The 18,569-nt window shown below is 44.5% G+C and overlaps 1 protein-coding gene across 6 annotated transcripts in view; it reads right to left on the reverse strand.

Annotated features, from left to right (window-relative positions):
* SORCS2 (sortilin related VPS10 domain containing receptor 2) overlaps window positions 1–18,569 on the reverse strand; it is an 882,674-nt gene that overhangs the window by 516,447 nt on the left and 347,658 nt on the right. For all 6 annotated transcript variants that reach the window (XM_019526396.1, XM_019526393.1, XM_019526392.1 and 3 more), the window contains exon 2: window positions 6,762–6,861. In XM_019526396.1, coding sequence (XP_019381941.1) covers window positions 6,762–6,861 — 100 coding nt within the window. The remainder of the gene's footprint in view (window positions 1–6,761; window positions 6,862–18,569) is intronic.

Genomic DNA, 18,569 nt, shown 5'->3' on the forward strand with positions numbered 1-18,569 from the left:
GTGCCAGATCAGGTTTCCTGCACCCTCTATCACTCACCCGCCACGTCTTTGATCTTTAGTTCATTAAAGGGAGGCTGCCTTTCTCCCTCCCTGGCACGGTGCCTGATGCTGTGCTTCTCGCGCCCTCCTGCTCATGCCTCCTGCTCATGTTTCTCACACCCTTGCGCCTCTCGCGCCCTCCTGCTAGTGCTTCTCGCACCCTCGCACCTCTCATGCCCTCCTGCTCGTGCTTCTCGCACCCTCACGCCTCTCATGCCCTCCTGCTCGTGCTTCTCGCACCCTCGCGCCTCTTGCGCCCTCCTGCTCGTGCTTCTCGCACCCTCGCGCCTCTCACGCCCTCCTGCTCATGCTTCTCGCACCCTTGCGCCTCTCACGCCCTCCTGCCCATGCTTCTCGCACCCTCGCGCCTCTCGCGCCCTTGCCCACTGGGCCTACTCGCACTTCTCGTGCCCTCGCGCTTGTTGCTCCCTTGCCCACTGGGCCTACTCGTGCCTCTCGCGCCCTCGCGCTTCTCACGCCCTTGTGCTTCTCGCGCCCTTGCCCATTGGGCCTACTCGCACCTCTCGCGCCCTCACACTTCTCGCACCCACACCCACTGGGACTCTTGCCTGTGCTTGCGTAGCCCGCACTGGAGTCTCTTCCCCGTGCCCGCATAGCCCGCACCAGGCTCCTACTCGCGCTTCTCGCACCCACTACAGCGCCCTCCCTGGCACTCGGAGCACCCCCACCTTACTGGGGGGCTCCCATTGAGGCCTCCTGCACCCCTACAGCCTCACCCAAACCTCCAGTGTAACACCGCGCTTCTCGCGCCAGCAACAACTAAAACCATAAAGCACAAAACCCCTGGGCTATAACATAAATTCCAAGCCAACCTGGCTTACTTCCATGTATCTCCCCATCAGGGTTTTCTCGAGCTCCATTCTCTTTGGTGGCCAGAGGGGGACTGGGCTCTGGCCTCGGCCTATGTTGTTTATAAAGGCCAGGCCCTGCTCCCTTCCGGTCAGCTGACCAGACCAGTTATCATGGCAACCCCACACCTGTGCTGCCCTGGTGATTGGCAGCTGAGCTCGTCACACTGCCTCCAGTAGCAGGCATCTTAGTGCCCTGCTACACACCTCTATATACATGATGCAAACACACAAATCAGGACAAAAATATTTTTTAAAATAAATTAAAGTATGTTATCATAGATGTTTGATTTTTAATATATAATTTGTTTTTTTTTCTAGTTCCAAGATGGCAAACACCCTTCCCAAAAGGAGTATTTCCTGAGACAGGGGGAAGGACCTCTGGTGGGAAAGCTCAGGGGTTAGGAGCAGGACTTCCAGTCCTAAAATGGCAAACAGGGGGCAGGGCATCTGCCAGGGGGTTGAGCTATCCTTGCAGCCCTCAAAAGCTCACCAAAACTCTATAAGCAGCCCTCCAACTAAAATAATTGCAAACCCCTGATTCTAGGAGGTAGACTACACAAATCAGGCTAACCTGTGCCCATCTAACCCAAAAGTGTGAACCAGTGCAGCCCCAGATGGGAAACCCCAACAGAGACCTGCTAAGCCCACACCCCTGCGGACTTGCCAGACCCCACAAACCAGTTAACTCCTCCCCAAAGATCCGCTAGCCCCCCCCCCCACTCATCCCAACTTATTTAGATCATAATCCTGACATGGCTCTTGGCACCAGCCAGCATGTGCACACACAGGATCTACAATGATGTGGCTTGAAGTGAGCTGAGTTACTGTAGGTTGGGTCCCAGAAACATCTGTGCACACATCTGTAGCACAAACCCAGAGCTGGGAAATTCCAGTAACTTGCCCCAGCCCCAGGGCTGCATTTTTCCTATCACCCAACCCTTATTAAGCTATCTTTAGGCACCCAAACCCCACACCTGAGGACAGACAATCCCAATGCACCCAATGCACCCACCAACCACCCTACCCACAGATGCTTCCCTTCAAGCCAGCAGCTTCTTACTCCTGCTGGGCCGCAAGGCCAGGCTGCAGTAGCTGCTGGTATCCACTGGGGAGCCAGCATTTTATTTTTAGTAAGGTTTTTTTTCGCAGTTTCTGTGAAAATCACAAAATCTCAATTTGAGTATGTCCAGTATATATTCAGAACATAATTCCTTATTCCTTGAATTGAGCACAACACTTCCAAGTCATAAGCATACTCTACCACATTGGGGAACTGAAGACAACTAATCAAACTGCATTTTCCTACAGGGTACACATAACTCAGGATGTTGACACCATTTTTCCCTGGTAGTAAAACCCACACCAGGGAACTGAAGACAAGCATAAAATCATATTAAATTTATGGTTTAAAATGCAAGGAAATCCCAGATAAAGATAAGGTTAGATGTATGGAATCCATAAGCCAATTTTATACCATCAAATTCAGTTCAAAGAGCATCTTGTGAAACATTGCTACATGCACAGGTAGGCACTCACTCAACACTCTTCTGAAGCCTCTACCTAACTATATCAGTACTGCAAAACTACTTAGCTTGCTGTCATTAGTTGCTGGTTCCTCTCAGAGTATGGAGAAGGCACTAGTTCTTTATGGAGCATAAATCCTTTAAGTTTTTGTGTGGCTTGTCCACCATTTTGGGAGAAGGCATGCCAAGTCACTTAAGGACTGACCAGACCTCAAAGAGCACTTGGTGTCCATGCATAACGTGGAACCATTTCATCATGAACTTGTTCAAACTAGTCCTTGATTTTCTAGGTAGATTTTTGAAATCTTTCAGGTGGATTTAAATCAGCTTAACAGGTTTGTATGTCTGCCCGCCTCAAGTTTAATCCACATTTAAACTGTTCTAAGTGTTATGTACATCAATGACCTTAGTGTAGATCCTTTCTGGGCCCTTCTTTAGGTCCCAGCAACATTAAATAGCATAAATAATTCATACAGGGGAAGGGTAATTATAGAGGAAAAGAGAAACATCCCTTTTAGCTCTTTCCTTTTGTGACTAGATTCAGCATGTCATTTTAAAGGCATTTTCTTTCTTCTACTGCATGTTTCAAAGTTTTTAGACTTCCTACAGTTTACCCTGAAAATGATTGTATTATACAATCATTTTTTGTGGAGTAACTGATGAAAATTATGTGATACTAGGAACTTAACTGTTGCATTTAGAACTCTATTTCATAATACAATGAATTATGATTCTGTGAACTTTTAACATTCTGAACAATGAGGAAGGTGAGAGAAAAATATCACCTTTCTTTAACTGGTCCCTAAGCAAATGAAAACCAGAGTAGTTTACAGGGACTGAACATTTTCAGTACAACTTTAGATTGGTTCTGTTAAACTACACTTCTCAGTCCGCTGGTTTGTACATTATAATTACAGCTATACAGATGCCAAGCACATTCAATGAAACTCTAATTTACACTAGGAGCTGGCAAATTGGTGCAGGTAAACTGAGGAGGAAATAACTTCAGCCCAAACCTGGAACTAAACTAGAGCCTTCTGCCAATTTTTGGATTGCTCTGGTTCCATTTTATTTTTAAAGCTTCTCAGCCTTTTGCACATCTCTCCAGCCGGTTGCAAGACAGTTTCCTTCCAGATCCATTATCATCAAAGCAAGTCACTTAATTTCACCCAAATCCTGCCAATATCTAAGGTGAGCATAACATAAAATTTCATGACTATTCTACAACAATGCAGTCTACAACAGTTGGAATGAAATGAAACTGGGGTACTTGACATTTGATCAGAATATTTCTAGCAGGATTTTTGTCTGATCTTTGTCTTTTGTTGACTACATTCTTATTCTCCAAATTCTGAATGATAACAAGATGGCTTTTGCTTAAACTTAAGCACATGTTTAATTTCTTTGCTGCATCCAGGGTTAAGTACTAAGCATCTTACAACCTGGATCTATTATATAGGAGAAAAAGACTGAGATGTAGGTAACCACTTCACTGCAAATCAAGTGTGATAAAAGAATGAGAACTATTTTTTCTGTAAAGGCCAGGATTAAACAAAGTGTGGAGGAGGAAACTTGTACCTGGTACCTCTGCTCCATGGGCTAGCATATGAATTTCTTGGTACAGTTTGGCATGAGCTAGTCAAATCTTTGTAGAGATGAGGGAGGTGGTCTGCAACTGGTCTGCCCTGTCTAAACATGCATTCTTTGGCACCTGAAGAATGGCATACAAAATGTGGTAGCTCATACTTGTACTCATCAACACTGCAGCTAAATAAGGATTGGCTCCTTCTCAGCTCAGTGGTAGGATTCAGAAGGTCTCTATGCCTTTTCTCCCCTCTGCTGCAGCAGCCATAAGAAACATACTCAGCTCAGGGGGAGTAACATTTTGGCAGGAAGATAAAGAACTAATCAAGTTGGGAGGACTATACCAACTTTCCAAATGGCGTTTGGGAAATGAACTGGTAGTCTTACCCAAGATCCTCAGTCAAGTATCCATCAATATTATAACGGACTGACATTATGGCTATACAACTCAATGTTTCCAAGGCAGTTCTGAAGTACACCAGTTGAACAATTTAACTTCATATGCTTGCACCATTTATGCATTATGTAGAGTTTATTTCTAGAAACTGTCAATCTGACATCTTTAATAACAGCTAAAATTTCTTCTTCAAATATTTAAAGCGGGATGACATCTTGTAAAAGCAAAGCACAGAACAACAATAGCACATTAATAGACAACCAAATGAACTGCATTTAATGGCTGCATTCAAATGAAGCATTAACCTGCTTAACAGTGCTTAACAGGCACTTTTGTATTTTTAAGTACTTTGACTTGCCTTGATAAATCAGATTTTTCTGAGCTTGAGCTAATTTGCCATTTTTGCATCAGAATGCCCTTCAGCCTTGAAAATCATTAGTGATCCTGTGACCACTGTTCATTTTCTCAGACAGCTTGTAGATTTACATTGCCATTGATCCTCACAAGCCTGTATAGGTTTTAATTTTATGCTGAACACAGTTGTTGTCTCAGCTGGACAGAATTTTCCATGTTTCTTATCCTGCATCATACTTTTGGTCTTCAATCAGATTATGACAGGAACACGAATTTTATTTTTTAATTTCTTTTTGTCTTTGAAATAGTTAGCAGATCTCAGCTCTAACATACATGCTGTTCAGAAACAATTTTGTGTCTGGTGGTAGTTCTACTTCAAGAAATAAAAAAAATCATCACCAGTTTTGGAACAGATTATAAATACAGTATATAACATGGATGTAGCATTACTTGGGCTCGAAAACTCCAGTCACAATTTCAAGGGAAACAGAAAATGCTGTTAAATCATACAGGAAACTCTGAGTTCCCCTGATTTTTGATTAGGTGGTACAAACAGATAAACACAATAAACATTGTGCTTCTGAGTAATGTCCCCTGCACTAAATCAATTCTGCATCACATTGTAGATAAAGGGGAAAAAAATCTTATTTCATAAAAGTCTTAGAGCATAGGTGTTTGATTTTTACAGTTCTTGCCATTTAAAATCACTGTTTTTTATTTCTGATATCCCTTTATTTCTGGACAGAAAAAATTGATTGATCAGTTCCTTTAGAACCCATTTCAGTCTCAGGACCTTATCACTATCTAATGCTGTTTGGGCCATCAACCGGGCAGGGCTATTTTTAAGTGAAGAGATTGGAACTCGGGAGGGGTTGGTTTTATTTTTTCAATAAATGTTCATAATGGATTTGTTAACTATTCCCGCAGTTCAACCTTATCTTGCCCTTGATCTCATATCCAGAACATTAATTGGGCAGAGAAATAGTGCATAAGAACTTAGGGCACAGACAGAAGACAATTTTTGCCTGATCTGGCCACAGAAAACAGCCTATAACTATGATCAAACAGAAGTGCATGCATGGCTGCAGACCACTTCAAAAATGGCCAATCCAGCAAAAATCTAAAACCTCATTACGTGAGAGTTCAGATGAACACATTTCCAAACATAGCATCTTCTATAACTTCTGTCTGCTTTCCTGCCAGTCTCTGAGCTATTTTCAGAATGGGAGGGGGGAAAGGGAGCAAAGGGAGTTTGGTCTAGGGTTTTTCAGCCCCTGCTGGAGTTGGGGACAGGTGTATTGGAGCCCCCCAGCTCCAAGGTGGCAGGGGCCCCAATTCACCCACCCCACCCTCCATCACCAGCTTGGGAATGCCTAGAATTAACTCCCTCTGCTCCATTTCCCCCCTCCAATTCTGAAAAAAGCCTGGGCTGAGACAGAGGAGGGGCTGTTGCTAAGAGAAACTGGCTGAAGACTCAAAGCCAGCAGCTAGATTCTCCTCCCCCCTGGAACCAACAGTGAACTTCTGTTTGGCTCAGGAGATCAGTGCAACTCAGAACACTTCCTGCAAAGTGTTACAGTTACAGTGGAGAGCTGCACTTCTGTCTGCACCATTTGTTTGGTTACAGGTCCTATGATTGGTAGTAGCCCAGAGAATCTCTAGTATCTAAGGACTGAAATCTTTGTTAGTGCCCTCAAAGATTTTTCTCACCCCCGAGCCTCTTCATGTCTTTTCCCTATAATAATATGCTAAATATTAAATATTATAATACTTTAGTTGGCAGGGTATGTGATAGGTATAGGTACAGGTACCTCCTATTTCCATGCATCACAGTTTTACATAAAGTCATCAACATATTTGTGAAAATTACACCTTTTATTTTGAAACTGGAAAATTCACTTCACACATTAGTGGAGTTTGGAGATCTGCTTGGGAATTTTTGAACTAGGGCTATAGGTCTCTAGGAGACACAAACATTTTCTTGTCACTTACCTTTTTTTTGTTGGTGGGACAGATATAGAAATTGTCAATGACTGTGGCAATCCCAGGCTGCAAATTCAGCTTTGTATATAATGTCCCAAAATCTGATGACCTGAAAGAAATATTGAACATCTATGAGTGTTTCTGAAAGGCTTCAGAATTTCAGCCATCTCTGAAAATTACTTTGTAACACATGCATCTGTTCTGATACTTCCCTGCCAGTGGTTTTCTTCTTTACAATGCACATTAAATAGTGGACTGAACTTGCAGCTAAGCAATGTTCAAGGTTTAAGAAAAAACTGCTTGGCCAGTCTGTATTTTCAAATTCTATCCAATACTAAAACTGGTACTGACACTACATCATATGATTCAAAGCCCCTGTGAAACCAAAGGAACTGTGGAACTGTTTTGGCTTGAGTATACTTCCATCCCTGAGAGGTACATTTACACCAATAATTTTAGAGCAAGTCATGAAACTGGATCTCAATGGTGCAGTACAAGAGGCTTTCACTGCAGTACTAGTGGCCCCTTCTCATTTTTTTACCCCAAATGGGTAAAAGGACTAGGTCCTGACCATTATGTGCATATACAACTCCCAGCTAATTCATTAAAAAAAAACAGACCTCAGAGCTGTGTTTTCAATGTGAGAAGATCTTAATTTAGTTTTTGCCCATGTTAATGAATGAACCTGAAAGTAAAATCAAATCTGAAATGTACATATCTTGGATTACACCTTGTATGTAGGGACCTACTAAATTCATGGCAGAAGTGGGGTATGTGGAAGCTCCTTTCATCTTGCATGTTTCCCCATGTGTCCCTCCCTTCTGCTGTTGATTGGCAGGGAAGCAAAAGCTGCAGTTTTTGCCTCCCTACCTGTCAGTAGCAAGCAGCAGAGCCACTGGGGCCCCTCATCCAATCAGTGGTGGGAGGAAAAAATGGTACTATATTTAAAACTGCATATTATATTCTGACCTTCTCGCCGATCTGGAACAAGGTGCAAGCAGGGCCTCTCCACCAATCAGCGGTGGGGGCGGGGGGAACCTGCAAGATTAAAAGAGCCACAGTACACACACCACTTCCACCATGATTTTGGTAGGTCCCTACTCATATGTCTTATTCATGGCTACTTGTGCAGAAAGTGGCATAAAGGGCACAGAATGTGTGGTAGGATGAGGTCAGAGGTAATAATATAAAAGACGTTATATATCTGTGATTTTTTACTGATTGGGTGTATGCACAGAAGCACAGATCACAGTCACTGCCCGAATACATATATTTATATTATTTTGTGGGTAAACTGAAAGTTTATATTTTTACAGCAGCAGCTGCATGACTTTGTTCCATTTATTGTGGAACAATAATATAATGCTGCATATACTACAGATATACAGATATATTACAAATGCAATCATGACTATTTGGCTCTGACAAATAGTTATGTAGAAATCAAAAACACAGCAACTAAATAAATAAACCTGGATAAATGCATTAGGCAATAGGACAGACAAAACTAAACCTGTCATAATTTGGCTGAAGTGATGGGTAAAACTGAAAGCAATGTCTAAATCTCTGCTGGCATCAGGCAAGCATACTGAAATCACAATTAACTTGAACTAGAGCAGCACACTACTATATTCTTGACAGAAGGAAATGTCAGGCCTCCGACTTGCTCAGAGGTAAATTCATAAAAGAGTTCTCCGAACCTTAAAGATGACCCTTTGGATGAGTAATACCACAAGACTAACCAGGATTGCAATTGTACCAAGAAAAGAACAGAATCGTGCTGGTAGAGAAACACAAGGAAAGTTGCCTGTTTCAAAGATCAAAGATATCCATCACAAGATTCCTAGTGTGAGTCTCATTTCTCAGAATGAGATCTGGGTGAAGTGAATAATTTTTTAAGGGAGAGATGCCGAGGAGATGCTGGCAGCTGAGTTATTTCTAGACAAAAGCAAGACAATGGTAAATGGTCAAACCTCTTTATTGTCCAAGACAGGCTGGCTGTGAACTAAATTTAGAGAACACCAGAGAAGAAGATTTGTCTAACAGATGGATGTAGAATTTTTCTAGCAGATTTTTCTACCTGCATCTCAGTGTCTTCACTGTACCCAAGAAAGAAGGTCCTGACTAACAGAAGATGCTGTGTCAGGTTGTTGTTGCATCTACAAACTCTGTTTTACAACTCAGTTTGAAGAGGAGCAAGGAATACCAGTATGTTTGAGACTCTGACCAGTATCTGTATTTGTCAGGATGTTTCTACTGAATTAGAAGGCAAGGTGGATTTGCAACTTACAGGGAGTATCTACACAAGATGTTTAACTGTGCAGTAACCTAGTTTACTGTGCAGTAAGCTTGCATGCCTACATGTGGCATGCTGACCACACAGTAAAAATTGCTAATCATGAGTAAATTTGCTACCAGCAAATGCAGGCATTTTGAGCCCTGGGGCACACAAACAGGGAGCCTAAAGGCACTCCAGACTCCTGTGTCCCCCTGGGCAGGTTGTAGCCTAGCTGTGCCAGCCTGCCTGCACCCTGGTGCCACTGCCAGGCATCATCCTTGCCCATGCTCACACCCATGCCCAACATCTGGGGCCCCAACTGGTTGCAGGAGGAGAATGGTAATCTTGTGCAGTGAAGCAGAGTGGAGGTGCAGCACCAGTCCATGTGGGGCGGGTGCTCCAACACCTATGTCGATGAAGGGCTGTCAGGCCAGAATTGGGAGCTCAGGGTCCTCTGCCAGTTACACAGGTGCACCTGGAGTACCATGACAATCAACAGGAGCCAGGTGTAATGGGTCAGGCACCTCTTGGCCCATGCAAAAAGTTCCTTGCATACCACCTGCAATGCACAGCTGTGGCACACTTGGTGAGCACCATCAGCACAGCAGGGGGCTGGCCCCAGGGCACCTTGAAGGAGAGGACCCCTGTGGGGAGGACAGGAGTGCAGACAGCTCTTCATCCTAATCATCCAGGAGCCCTACAGCCATGATCCAGGGCACTGTGGGTTGGACAGTAGCACTGGACAATGGCTGGCCTGCAGGAGGAGGGCAGGGAGAGGGGTCTGGAGCCACAGCAGGGGCTACCAGGAGCCTGGCCTCTCCTAACCTGGGAATGGGGTGTGGGAGGCAGGCTGCCTATGGCCAGCATCTAGCAGTGCACCTGCCCCTGTGGAGTGAGTGGAGATGGGGGTGAGGCTCAGCCAGTAGCAGCTTGGGCCTGGCCCTGCTTGACTGACTTACCATGGTCCCTGGGCATCTGTGCATGCCTGACCCCCGATCTAAAGGGATGCAGAGCATGGCCCCTGGTACAGAGCATCTTATCTCTGAAATGTTGCAAACTTTCATTAAAATCTTCTTTCTCATGGCTCTGAAGGTCCTGCAGCTGCACACTAGGGAGAGGCCACAGTTGGCAGCTAGGATGAGGCCTCAGGGTTGTCACCACACATAAACAGGCCCCTGCACATACACCAGCTCTGCCAGAGGTGGATGCAGGACCACACCGTCCTCTTGGGCTGGCTGGTGATAGCAGTGGAGGACTAGCTGGTGGATGTACGGGCTTGGCAGGCAGAGGACATCACCCGCAAGGATGCACAGGACTGGCACGAGGAACTACAGAAGCAGGCAGACCAGTAGTTCCGGGTGCACCTCCTGGCCCTGGAGCACAAGTGGATGGAGGCGCTGAGGGAGCAGAATTCAATCCTGGCCTGAGCAGTGCAGGCCATGGATTACAACCACTGGATGCTGGACACCATTCTAGCCCTAGCAGTTGCCTTCATGCTCTCTGGCCTCTGACCCTAGCTCTGCCTGCCCCCTGGCAGGCATCCACTACCCAGCAGCAGGCTTCCACATGGGTCTGGGAGGTGGCAGTGCCCACTGCAGGGCTGCAGGAAGTGGCAGCAGTGTGGTGCTAAGAGCAGCAAATCTGATCCCAAGTTCCTGCATGGGTAGACACTTGCCTAGGAATGTTTTCTTGCAGGTAAATTGATCTCGGATTAAATGCATATGTAGGCACACCCACAGACTACTTAAACTAGATACATATATTTATGTAAGAGGGAGCCAGTGCCTTCTGTTACTTGAAGGTATAGGCAGGGGCTCAGATGCAGTGAGTGCCTATTGCAGGCTTAGCTCCCCAGCAATAGGACATATAGGGCAGAGCCCTGCTTTGTGAGGAATACAAGCCAAGGTGGGGGGAAGTTTTGTCATACAGCCAGTAAGCTGGCATTTATGTTTGGACCCAGTGTGGGGATAGTTTGCATTATAGCCAGTGGGTTTACTCTTTTGTTGTAGTTTATATCGGTTTATATGAGGAAGGCTTAAAAAGTCCCTGACACATGTAGCAAAAAAGGGAGAAGGGGGCAACCAGCAAAGCCCAGAAGCATGGGAAATGCCCTTAGTAGAACACAGTTGTATAGTTCAGACAGAATTTCCTATAGCACCATTCCAGCAGTGGACATTTGTGTGTGGCACAGAAAGGATCTATCTTGGCAGTAAAATGAGAAGACATGAAAAAGTGTGCAGTTCCTGCCTACAGAAGGATGGAAGAAGAACTGTACATTCATCCAGTAGTAATTAGATGTTGTTTTGCTATTACTGAGCTTGTGCCAGTATCTTTACTCTCAGTATAAGCAGCAAGTTCTGCACAAGTCATGTCAGCACTGCCAATGCAGCTATTTTAAAGGCTATGCAATGCATGTACACACTCATGGTTTTCAGCAGAGCACAACTTAAGAAAATAGGTTTAAAGAATCAAAAGCTGTTTTTGATATGTGTTATTTCTGCATTCCCATCATGTTTAATTTAAAGATACAGACACAAAGATAAAGAGACTAGATCCACAGAATGGCATGATTACTCACATACAAATAACAGCACAAACAAGTGCCTCCTTCTGACAGTCAGGTGCCTCTTTCTGAGAGTGTTAAGGAATGGCTGCTTTAAAAGTGTATGGTCTGCTGAAAAATGTGCCATTCTTCCTAACAGGTTTTGTTAAAGAAAAATCACCCATCACTGTAATAACACCATGTTGAAATAACACTCATCAAAAACAAACAATAGTATTGTAGCAAGCACAGCACAGTGTATTTTTGACTCATTACAAGTATAGGGATGGGAGATCAAGGAACACTAAGAATAGCTTCTACAAGGTCTACCTAAAGCACAGAGCTAAACAACTCTACCATTTAGAGAAGTCTTAATAACTAACACTTTTTCTGGTTTTGTGCTAAATTTAAAACCGGGTCTAATAAAACTTGAAATAAATTCTGAACTTTGGGCTGGAGCCCATCTTATACAGAATCCCAGAGTAGAAGAACAGACAGTGGGCACATCTCCCTGAGAAACTACTGCATAGTCATCGCTGCCTATTTATTTAGTCCTTGTATAAGCAAGGACTAAATAAATGCACAGTAACTGGAGTTACTGCCCAGTAGCACTGGTGAACATCTTTTAGGTGATGCTACTGTGCAGTAGCCTAAAAATACTGCGCAGTACCATATTAGCACTGTCCGTGCTGTGATGTGCTATTTGCCTGCTACTGCGCAACAAGTATCTCATGTAGACACACCCGGTGTATACCAAACTAGCTAGAAGCCAGACAGCCTGAGTGACTATAGACATTAGTACAGTTATATGCATGCTTTACACTGGCATTTCATATTTATGACTCAACATTACCCACATATTTAGTTTCTCAGTTATTTTTACAATTTAAAAGGCAAACTGCTGGTATTAAGAGTTAATAAAAACTTTAGTAATAAAACTGCAGAAAATCTTCCAGCCTCCAATTAATTACTCAAATCTTACTCATGAAAATTTATTTTCCTTTTCATGTATTTTCAACGGGTTGAAGAAGCACATTGTAAAAGGGAACAGAGAGCTCTTATAAAACATGACTTTTTCTCTTTGAAGGTTAGCCGTAGGATTGTTCCGACCAAAGAAGGCCCTCTGGCTAAGAGGTCTTGTCACATGGCAGGTTTCAGTGGAATCTCCAAAAAATTACAATGAAGAGGTTTCAAAGGAAGCCAACAATTATTTAGCAATCTGAAAGAGAAAGCCTCTGAAAAGCAAAGACGAAATTGTGCTTTTTCCATGCCGCCTTCCTAGCAACAGGTTAGGACAACTCTAATCCATAGCTGAGCTTCACGTGATTAAATTCAGATGTATATTATAATAGTATAGCTGGAGATTCTTGCAGGTCTTGCATTCAGTTCTATGAATAAGGTGTCCTGTTGACTAGACCCCTTCTCATAAAAAAGAAAAAAAAAATCACTCCTGATAGAAAACATATGTTTGACAACTCTCAGATAATCTTATTCTCTCTTCCCTACCCCTATCCTGGCCACTGAACAATTTATCTGACACCCTTCCTAATGACTTAGTTACAGGGCAAGTTGCACCTCTGTCCCCTTACTGACCTCAAAATGCATGTTCTCAAAATGTCAGACATCCAGCTTTTATCCCTCCTGGAACAGGAAGCCACAATTCTCCCATTCTTTAAATGAGAACCTGCCAGGCTTATTCACAGAGGTACAACTGAGCACATGCAGCACCTCTCTTTGTGAGACTGATCAGTGGTGGATATAACGACCCAACAGCTAAGTTAAAACAAAGTGTTATTTAATCTCCACAGCAGGGGAAAAGTATTTTAAAATAATATCCTGTACACATCTATGTAGCCCAAAAAGTTCTACCACCTCATGTAGCCTAGACAGGCCTGTCTTTTTTAGACATCCCAGTGGATATGTGCCTCAGACTAGATGGCCCAAAAGCCTTCCTTTGGAAAGGCTCGTTTTCATCCAGCCAGAGTTCCTTTGTTCTTGTCCATTCCTTGGCTTTGAGCCTGGCTTGTCAAAAGGGAGTTCTGTAATTTGCCTGGAAGCAGGAGGCAGAACTTCCACAGCTAATAACCGGGCTCTTGTCTCTTCACAACCCTTGCACAATTACTTCAGGAGGATTTATCCTAAGCATCCTAAGCCATTTTTCTTGTTTGTTTTCCTTATATATTCCTCCAGTAAACATTTCAAGACCAGGTGCGCATATGGTATACATACATTCATAAGTTCATAAAACATGAAAGCAGCCTCCTGTTCATCATATCCAATTGCTAAATTAAATTTCAAAGGACTTGGTAAGAATTGCAGATTCAGTGGAAACTGCTGACTGTGTGGTAGCCCAAGACTACTGCATAGTAACATGTGGCAAAAACCATGAAGTGACACTCAGTGCCAACCCTTTGGGTGGGGGGAGGGGGGTAAATCAGGGCAACTGCCCTGGGCCCCATGGCACGTGCCGAGGGTGCCACCACTCCGTGTGGCCACTGCACACCACCAGCTCTTGCGCTCCAGCCGCTCACCACCCCACCCCCGGCTCTGCGCTCCAGCTGCTTGCCACCCCTGACCCTGCACACAGGCTCCACAAAGGTTGATATACCCCAGGCCCTGCACACCCCTAGGGTCAGCTCTGGCAACATTACTGCGCAGTAGTATTAGGCTACAGTGCAGCAGAATTACAAAAAAGGTATTTGTCAGCACTACTGTGCAGTAACTCGGGTTACTGTGTAGTTGTTTAGTACTTGTATGCTCAGTAACGACTGTGCAGTCAGCATCTCAGGTATACGCAGCCAGCGATTCCTCACATTCTCCAATTAATAGGGCAATCAGAGGACCTGGAGTCTACTCCTTCTTAGATATCATCAACAGGGAGCAACACTAACTTGGCAGAACAAATGGATCTAACTTGCCATGAATAAAGTTTACCAGGGAATTGGTTTCTAACACTGAGATGATCGGGATCTGGATCAGCCATCCCTTGGGAGCAGTGGGGCAAAAAACCTAACTGCTTTCAGATAAAACTTGAAAACTATAAGCCGAGTTAAACAATATGGTTGACTGTAGGGGACTAGACCTAGTGACTGAGAGCCCCTTTCTAGTCCTATGTTCCTAAAATGTAAGAGAAAAAGGATGATTCCGTAACAATAGCCCTAAGACTTACGAGACTAGTGTTTAAGTCCTTGTTCTGCCACAGATTTCCTACACTGAGCAAGTCATGTATTCTCTGTGGGTCTGTCTACACAAGATGCTTTACTGCATAGTAGACTAATCTACTGCACAGCCAGGTGTCACCATTTAACCATGTGCAGCAGCTACTGTGCAGTAAATTAGGCTATGCATGGTTTTTAGGCTAAGGTCGGGACTAAGCCCTTAGATCCCCCTGCCAGTCCAGGGCTGGCACTTGGTTAACTGAGGCCAGAGCCTAGAGCTCCCCCTGGCTGCTGCAAGGGGGCAGAGCAGGTCAGGGCAGCTCTGAACTAAACTGCTTCCATCAGGTGCAATTTGCTCCTGATCTGAGTACGTGTCAGTGCACACCCAGGAGTAGTTTACTGCGCATTCATTTACTGCACAGCAAATCCATGCACATTAATTGCACATGTAGACATGCCCATTGTTTAGTACTGATAGTTTCAATACTTCAATGGCTGGACTCCCAAATACAACCCATGTATTTAGAATTTACATGACTGAATATTTTACCAGTGATTTAAGAAAACTGGTACCAAAGAAGAGTAAGACTGATAATTTAACTGGTTATTCATCAGTTACCCACTGCACATGTGCAGCATATTCTGAAAATACCCATCCAGAGATGTTGGAAATTACTCAGAGATTCCCTTTTGCCCCCATTTTATTGTACAATGAGGTCAATGCAATTTGTTAAGGCTTGTTAGTTAGATGTTGACTATGTATACATGAAGATTTGGCCTGTGTCTCTCACTGTAGGGGACTGTGGCAAAGAACCAATACAAATACCTGGAGGCATTTTAATAGCATATGAATAATTTCTTTTTCAAGGAAACCATCAATAAAAAAATTCCTATAGAAAACCAAGAACCATTACAAGTTGGCCATTTAAGTTCTGAATTCTTGCTGTTTTGAACATCCTGTGGATCTTACTGGAACCAAGGCTTTTGGAAAACTCAGGAAATCATTTGTTTTTGACTAACTTCACTGAGAAAAAAACATTCTATATCTTGTGCACAGAGAACTGAAGTGGGAGTCTAGAGACCTGGCTTAAGTGCCTAGTTGGCTACTGGATGACTTTGGACAAGTCACTTCATTCATTCCTTTGTCTCAATTTCTCCACCTCTAAAATTAGGAAAAATGATACTGCTCTTCCTTTGAAAGGGATTTTGAAACTATAAGACAAAAACTGCCATGTAAGACCTAGGCACTATGAGTATTATTTCACTCAGGAGCTGATAGGTTAGGCAGGGCTTCTGTTTGGAAATAAATGTCTTGCCTGGGTAGTTTGATCAATATATAGAACTTGTTAGGCAGCACATATTGAAAGGCACATACTGGAAGGCTGTCAGACACTAACACTGATGCAAGAATTTTTGGAAGCAAATTCCACGCTACTGCTAATAACACGGTGAGTAAGGAGGCAGAAACAAATCCTTCCCTCAGCTGGGACACGCATCATGTAACTGAAATTTTCTTTTTTTTTTCATTAACTCTAGATTGTAACTACTGACAAGGGCCACACCAGCAAATACTGAAATCCTTATGATATAAGCATTTATTGTAAGAAACAGTCCAGTCGGAGTGAAGTTATCATTTCAGTAGTGGAGCAGCTAGTATCTCATCAAGTCAGTCACACCAAGGAATAGAGTTTATAATAGAGGGTTTGAGGGGTTTGTGACTGAGACACAGCCCAGGCACATTAAAAATATAAATACAATACCACTGTTGATAATGCATCCAGTGCTGTAGAAAATGATGAATATTAATTTGTTTTCCTTGGTGCCATAAAAAATGTTAACTGTGTCAAAGTGTGGGAGTTAACTGCTATGAATAACATTTTTAATATATAGATTTTGCATCCCAAGGTCACTTTTATTTCTGGAGACACTTAGTTAGAAAAAACAAAAACCAGGAGCGGCTTCACACAAATAGCTCCTTGCTACCTAAAATAAAATGAACACTTAAAATGGAGCCTTGTTATAAGCCTTCCACAAGATCCTGAACTACTCCCATCAATTTTGAGGCAAGTGGTATATGCTCAAGATTTAAAGAAACAACAACAACAAAACCCAAGTTTTCAGCATTTCTCTTACTGACTGGTTTGCCAAGACTGAAATAATTCTTATATCATTCTAAGTACTGTTATGCTTTTGTGACTGCTGAGATGAAAATAAGTAATTAACAGAAGAGTACTTCCTATCCAATATGCTAATGTTCTTATTTTAAAAACATTCTGGTTTTCTTGTAGTGTACATGAAATATTTACAGTGGCGCAATGCGGAAAAATTCTAGTTTTTTCCCATGGTTTTTTTTATGCATGGTTGAAATGTAACTAGACCAACTTCTTTTCTTCTGTTAACACTTATCTAGACCCAAGAAGATACGTAGAAGCACTGGAGGAAAAAATGCATCTTGGGCTTTTTCAGTGAGGCATCCTGTAAAGTCAGGTTCTCTGAACAAACCAAAAGAGCATTCTTCAAATTATTAAATATTTCTTGTTTGAATGAGAATGCTCAGTGTCACGGGGTGGGCCCTAGGAGCAGCCGTGATCCCCCTAGCGCCCCCTACCGTGCCAAGTTAACTGTTTAGCACCCTCTGTCTCGCCCGCCATGTCTTGCTGTTGTATATATATCTTTAAGGGAGGCTGCCTTACTGTTCTCTATGACATGGTGCTATGTTCATACTGGCCCGTATCCTCTGAGGAGTGTCCCCGTGCACCCCGGCCTTATGGGCTACGCGTGCCTCCAACCTCCCCTTGAGCACGCCCCAAGCCTCGCAGATATCCCAGACGTTGACTGGTCAGTTTGCTCTCCGCACCCTGACTGGTGCTCTGGGGTTGCCACGCAACTGGCACCTCCCATAGGTGCTCTGGCCTTGTCACTCAACCGGCGTCCTGGCTAACGCCCCTGGGCTTGTCATGCAACCCGCGCCCTTACTGGTGCTCCCGAGCTTGTCACGCAACTCGTGCCCTTTTGCCGGTTCCCTTGTATTCACTAGCCCACTCAGGCTGGCCCCTGAGCTGGCTCCTTTAAGTTTCTCACTAAGCTCACCCCTCTAGGCTCTATCCCGCATGCCCTGCCCTCTCCAGGCTCTGTCCTGCACGCCCTGCCTTGCCCTTTCCTGGGGCTCCTGCTCGTGTAATCACCTTCTCCAGGCTTTGAACTGCGCGCCCTGCCCTACTCAGGCCTCTACCGGCACGCTCGCCCTACTCCGGGCTCTTACACTGGCCCTCGCCCCTCTCTGGGGCCTACTCATGAGATCGCCCTTCTTCAGGCTCTTAATAGTGCGCTCGCCCCGCCGTGGGCCTCCAACTGTGCACTCGCCCTACTCCGGGCTTTTATGCTGGCCCTCGCCCCTCTCTGGGGCTTCCTAGTAGGCTTCCCCCCCTCCTTTGGGGCTTATGCCTCGCGCTCGTCACGTTCTCGCCCACTTTGGGCCTTGCTAGTGCTTCTCACGCTTCCCTTGCCTGCACTCGGGCCTGTCCCACACTTCTCGCGCTCTCGCCCTCTCTAGGCCTGTCCTGCACTTCTCGCGCTTGCCCACACTGGGGCCTTCTATGCTCGCGCCTCCTGCACCCATCGCCCTCTCTGGGCCTGTCCTGCGCTTCTCGTGCCCGGGGCTCAGGTGGCCCGTAGCCATGCCTGGCCCTCTGACCCTTCTCGGGGTCCTATGCCCTAGTGGGCAAAATACCGCCCTTCCAGGCTGGAGTCTTAACACCCCACACGCAGCACCGCACTGGCGCCCCACAGCCGTGCCTCCCAGGCACTGCCTGCTGTGCCCCTACAGGGCACCCAGGAAC

This window comes from Gavialis gangeticus, unplaced genomic scaffold (assembly GCF_001723915.1).
Source record: "Gavialis gangeticus isolate Ggan-Ray unplaced genomic scaffold, GavGan_comp1, whole genome shotgun sequence".
In the NCBI taxonomy this organism is placed as follows: Eukaryota; Metazoa; Chordata; order Crocodylia; family Gavialidae; genus Gavialis; species Gavialis gangeticus.